General features: G+C 40.8%; 2 protein-coding genes across 2 annotated transcripts in view; both read left to right on the forward strand.

Moving 5' to 3' along the window:
- Sntg2 (syntrophin gamma 2) overlaps window positions 1–754 on the forward strand; it is a 218,490-nt gene extending 217,736 nt beyond the window's left edge. Inside the window, exon 17 of the mRNA XM_055624844.1 lies at window positions 35–754. Within this exon, the coding sequence (XP_055480819.1) occupies window positions 35–166 (132 nt within the window). The 3' untranslated portion in view covers window positions 167–754. The remainder of the gene's footprint in view (window positions 1–34) is intronic.
- Window positions 755–4,008: 3,254 nt separating this feature from the next.
- Window positions 4,009–6,000, forward strand: part of Tpo (thyroid peroxidase) — a 72,002-nt gene continuing 70,010 nt past the window's right edge. Inside the window, exon 1 of the mRNA XM_055621685.1 lies at window positions 4,009–4,043. Within this exon, the coding sequence (XP_055477660.1) occupies window positions 4,009–4,043 (35 nt within the window). The remainder of the gene's footprint in view (window positions 4,044–6,000) is intronic.

Here is a 6,000-nt window from a genome sequence, read left to right on the forward strand (position 1 = left end):
CCAGTGACCTCAGTCCTGTTCCGTTTCCCCTCAGGAGCTGGAGTTCCAGGACCTGACGGCTGTCCTCCACTGCATCCACTCCTTCATCGCTGCCAAGGTGGCCTCCCTGGACCCCGTGTTCATGGACAGCCAGAGCATGGCAAGAAGATACATGTGCAGCAGCTAAAGCAAGTCTGGAGAGTGCCAAAAGCAATGAAATTATTTTCTTAAGAAACAAATCTTTCCTGCACAATGTTGCAACTTTGTGTGGTTTTATAATGAGCCTATAGTTGTGATACCAATAAAGATATCACTAGTTTCACAGACGGGTCAGGCTGCTGAATCTGGCAATGGGGTATATATCTGATCAGGCGCAGTGGTGGTGGGAACTCAGGGTCTTCTGAAACCATCTCGCCCCAGCCTGTCGCAAACAGCCAGTGAGGCAACACCACAAACTACTGCTAGCATTCGTGAAATCCAGATTTTATTTTTGCAAATTACTAGGTAGGAGAGTGAAAAGTCACCATTTATTCCTTCTCAGGAGAAATGGGCTTCCCATGGGCAGGGTGACAATTCCCTTTTTTGTCACAGGTGGGACTGGTATTTGGGTTATGAAGTGAATGGGGGATAAATGGACAGGGAGATGACGGAATTTTAATTATTTAGTTTTATATTAAATGCTTACATGTTTATTATGTAATTGAATTAAATATCATTTAAATGTGAATTCTATTTTTTCCTAATTAATCAAATACAGCACATGCTTTAGTTTCCTTGTCTTTCATATTGTTTATAACTTCTAATCTGGGACTTTTCTATTTTTCTTATTAAAAGCAATTTAATGGAATTCTTGAGTTTCCTTTCAGAAATTCAGGCTGTGGTTAGGAAAAGGTGTGATCATGTTCTCATTTCTCAAGGCTTCTAGAAAAGGATGAACATAAACCATTAGACTGCAGAGCACAGGAGCCTGAGGAAACACGGGGGCCTTGTGGGAAGCAGAGCGAAACACTGGTGGGGTTAGCCATCCTTCAGACCTTGAAGCAGTGAAGGTTTTGGCAGTCAGCCACACCTCCTTGACTGCCATCCGCTCATGCTTATCTGCTGTCTGGGAGGAAAGATATAGCTTTAACATATCAAATCTAGTTTGTGCTTCTGTTGAAATCACAACCTCCTCCTTACACAATGTTTATCCATGATGTATATAGAATATCTGTTACCTGTGATACCCTTCTGAACACTCACAGTTCCCCTCAGACCCCAGTGGGAGTGGAGTGGCCCTCCCATTCTATCCTACCAGTGGTGTCCATGGAGGAGCAGACAGCATTGTCTGTGTCATGTTTCTGCCCTGACTTCCTGTTAATGTGACTGTAGCAACAGGCAAGAGTTCTGTGAACATTCACTCAGGAAAATAAAAGGACAGAATGATAAAATTCCCTCTTTCCAAATCCTCTTTTGGGACATATTGGAAGATGTTTTGGACTAGAGCTGAGAAAATGGGGAAACTTTTCATTTTGTCTTTATGAAAAAGCTCAGTATCAAATATAAACCTTACTGGAGACCAGAGAAGGTCACAGCATTTCTCCAGAAGATTAAACCCTACAGTTTATTCTCCCATTTGTATGAATGCACAACTCTTTGCAGAAGGTGCACATTTTTAAAATAGCCAGATGGCCGCTGCCTTCTGCACACTGCACAGATGTCAAATATTGCACCCTGAATTGGTCACAAGCACGTGGTAAGCCCAGGCTCCTCCAGGTGCTAAAACCCTTCACCACACCTTCAGGATCTCAGCATCTGCTCCTGTTAAGTCCTTCACAATGTCGGGATTGGGTCCAAATTGTTTTATTTTATTTGGGGATATACAGTTATCTTAAGCTTGCCTCAGTTCTATATTGCTATTAGAAAATAACCAAAATTGGCTGTGGTCTCTGTAGAGGCCATTTTTGGGTTCCCACACAGTCCTTGCAGCTCACAGCTCACTTAGGTAAAGCTAAAACTCTGAGGCTTATGCCCATTTGGTGCTTGTAGGTCTATTAAGCAACCTGTAGACTCAGACGATGATAGGGGCGATTATTTTATAAGCATGAACATTGATGTATATTATGTCTCATTTAAATACTAAGAACAGAAAGTTTTCTATCAGTGTGTGAGTAATGGTGAAGAATTTCATTTTGGAAATTATTTTAATCCAAATTACTAAGCCTCATTTCATTTACAATTCAAATACAGGTAGAGGATTATTTCAAGTAGATAATTCCCATCAGTTGGCCTTTCTTGATAATTGTTTCTCTTGATATTTTATTCACAACCTTTATGAAGAAGACTAGGAATACTACTGACCTTAAAAGGCAAAGAAGAGAGGTGATAAGGATTTCATTGTGTGTGTCATGGGGTAGTACTCCAGCTCATCTGTGTGTCTGTCTTCAGAGTGGGCTGGCATGGGTCATGAACAGCACCTTGGATTTTAACAAAGAGAAGCTAGCGGATGTGATTGAACTCTTTTGGGGGTGGGAGGGCGAACCCCACCTCTTTTAGAAAAAGATCCATTGATACAGAACTTCAACTTAACACTATGGTCTCAAGCCAAGGGGTGAAAACAGGTTTCAAAGAACATAAGCTACACTTGGAAAAAGAGAAACCTATTAATTTCATAGTGGGTTTTGATAACTAGCTAACACTGGCATGTCCAGGTTAAACTTCAGTAAGGATGAGATGCACAGCACATTGTTTTGAACACCGGAAATTTTACAGGGCAGCAGGGAATACTCAGGATGGAACCCAGTGCCTTGCTCGTGCTGGAAAAGTGCTCCACAATTGAGCATATCTTCCGCTCTCTTTTTGCCTCTTAATTTGAAGCAAACCTTACTGACTTTTCCAAACTAGACTTGACCTTACACTGAAGTCCTGGTGGGCTACAGTCTTCCTGCCTCAACCTCTCAAAAAAGCTGAGTGTACAGACCTGTGCTATTAGACTTGACTTAGAGATAGATTTTAAAGATACACATGTGATCTAAATTCCTGTGACCTTTAGGGTTATTTTGGTATCTCCGCTCCTTTTGATTACAGAAAATAAGAAAATCATCTTGAAAGTACTGGCAAGTCACTCAGAATCTCCTTTAATATTGATTTTTGACTCCTTTTTTAATGGGTACAGGGGCTTTAGGGATAAGACAGAGAACTCACCAGACTTGGCCAGAGCACAGGAATTATGAGCTGAACTGGCCTGAAAGATGAATATGACGTAGGAGTTATCAAGGTGAAGTCTGGCTGACAGAGTGTTGTAGGTCGGATGCAGGATGCATCTGAGACTAAGAAGGGTCAGGCACCAGCAGAGCTTCTTAAACTGTCTTAAAGCACTAGTGTGGGACCACATTTTTACAGAGTCATCAATATACACCTACTGTAGAAGCCTTTTTGCTCCTCAAAAGGGAAGATGGTGTTTGAAAACTCGTAAATGGAAGCTGGAGAGATGGCTTGGCAGTTAAGAGTTCTTGTTGCTCTTCCAAAGGACCAGCATTTGGTTCCCATTACCCAACTGCCTGTAACTGCAATTGTGGGGCTCCAACATCCTCTTCTGATCTCTGTTGACGGCTACATGGAGACATGAGTACTTACACAGGCACACACACACACACACACACACACACACACACACACACACACGTAAGTTCTTTGTCTTATTTAAGCCTGATTTTTTTACTTATTTATCATCACTATTTTATCAGCAGCTAAGTCCAGGAACTACTTATCTGAATCCTGGAGGAAACATTTGTCCCCAGTCAACAAAGATGGACATGTAGGGAAGGACAAAACAAATGAAACCTATTTGGACCCATCATCCTGACAGGAAACTCTTAGGAATCATTTCTGTACAGTCGCTGCCAACCTTTGCTCACATTGAAACCCTGGACTGAAGACCAGTGGCTCTTTGGAATCTTCCAGTCCTTCAGGGCCAGATTAGGACTGTTGAGGCACCAGACTCATGAGACTCCTGGACTGAGAAGCTATTGGGTTCTCAGCCTCTCCAACATGCAGAATGTCATTGCTGACCTAGCCAGCCCTGCGTAAGTCAAGCTAATAAATCCCGTTTGTAGCATGTACATGTTCTGTTACTTGTTTCCCTCTAGAGAACCCTGACCAGTCCAGAAGTGAAGACATCTAACAGGAAAAATGGCATCTCTTGACAGAACAGCATCATTCTAAAAGCTGAAGAAACTTAAGTGATTCTGGAAGTAAGTGGAAAGCCAAATTCATATCTCTAAATTTAAAAATAAATCCCCCAACAGCTTTGGCAGTATGACAGCAGTATTAAAAGAACAGTGCATGGGGAGGCAGTAGAGACAGCTTTAGTGAACACTTGACTTAAAAAAAAAAACTATTTTATATTTGTAAGTGGCAAAATAGATTCCACAGGATTTGGCTGGATGAAGGGTAGATATTTTATTGGTTCCTAACTCTTACATTTTCACCAGAGTATCAGCTAGAAAACTTAAACAACATATATTTACCACCAAGAAAAATGTTTCTCTTGTGGTAAACTGTTCATTTAAAAACTTGAATTCAGAGCAAATGTGAGGCTTGGCATATAGAGTGGAGAAGAAAGACACTTCCCTGTTGGGTAGATTTGTGGCTGTTCTTCAGCTCAACCTTCAGATCCAGCATGGACGTGGCTACACACAGAAGCAAGCATTCTGTTCAGGTTATTTTGGAGAAGATTTATAGGTCCTAGCAGAATCCCAGTGCAGGAGGACAAGGATAGTGACTTTTGCAGAGCTATGACCAAAACGCTAGATGTAAATATTACATAGGCAGGTCCTGCTCCTGATTCTGCCACTGCTGTGTGAAGCCTTCCCTGGAGTTTCCATGAAAATGTCCATCGCTAAGGGCCCTTCCTGTTGGTGTGTTTCTCACTCTGTTAATACTATGATGTCTGAAATATTGAGCCTGAAAAACAACTTACTTATGTTAAACAGGCTATGACTTTGTCCATAAGAAGACTTGGACCTTGTTACATATTCATTATTCTGTTAAACTTGGAGAAATATTTTCTCCTGGCTCCTTAAAAAAACTAATTTTTGAAACCAGGCATGGTGGTGCCTGGTAATCCCAAGACTCAGGATGCTGAATCAGAAGAATTGCAAATTTGAAGCCAGCCGTGGCCATTTAGTGAAGCCCTGTCTTAAGAAATGAGAAAGGTTTCTACCTCAATTGTTTGTGTATTTCATAGACACGATGCTAACACAATAGACATTGATTTTTCTTCAAGAACATGTGTCATCTGTCTTCTTATATCATTCTGCTTTGACAAGTACTCAGAAAAAAATCTAAATAAAAAATCATAATAAAAAATTATGTTATCTAATAACATAAAAAATTAGTTTTCCCAATGAAAACCTCATTTATCCCATTATTTTCTTAGGATAACTTGACCCTGGGATGTGTTATCAGGCTGGTCATCACATGACACAGTGTTGTAGCATCATCATCCTCAGGGGTTAAAACTCTGAATCTCTTGAATGAAGAAATGGTAACAAGGAAGCATAGTAGGGACTGAGAATTTCTGGCTTTTTGTGTCTAGTTCAAAGAATTAAAAAGTACGCACAAATAGCAAATTAAGAACAGATTTTGTTCAAAGGAAAAATGAAAAAAAATTGGAGATGCAGTGCTACAGGGCTGTGAGCACTCTGGATTACATTGTAGGGCTTCTTTCCATGGACCCTGGAGGAGTCGGTCACAGGAAACAGGGGTTTTGATTCACAAGTTACATAAGCCTTTATTCTCTGCTCATAGTCTTTCCCATGATGCATTTGGTTATAATTATGTGCATGGCCAGTCATGCATAGGCATAAGATGGTAAATAGAGGATTTACTTTCCCCTGAAAGTTTATTTTAGTATATTGTTTACCTTACTGTGTACAAACAAGTCTAGGTTAGATGGTATACCAACGTTAGGATGTGGTTGAGCATGTATTTGGATGGATGGATGGATGGATGGATGGATGGATGGATGGATGGATGGAT

This window comes from Psammomys obesus, unplaced genomic scaffold (genome assembly GCF_907164565.1).
Source record: "Psammomys obesus unplaced genomic scaffold, mPsaObe1.curated_primary_1811, whole genome shotgun sequence".
NCBI classification, from domain to species: domain Eukaryota; kingdom Metazoa; phylum Chordata; class Mammalia; order Rodentia; family Muridae; genus Psammomys; species Psammomys obesus.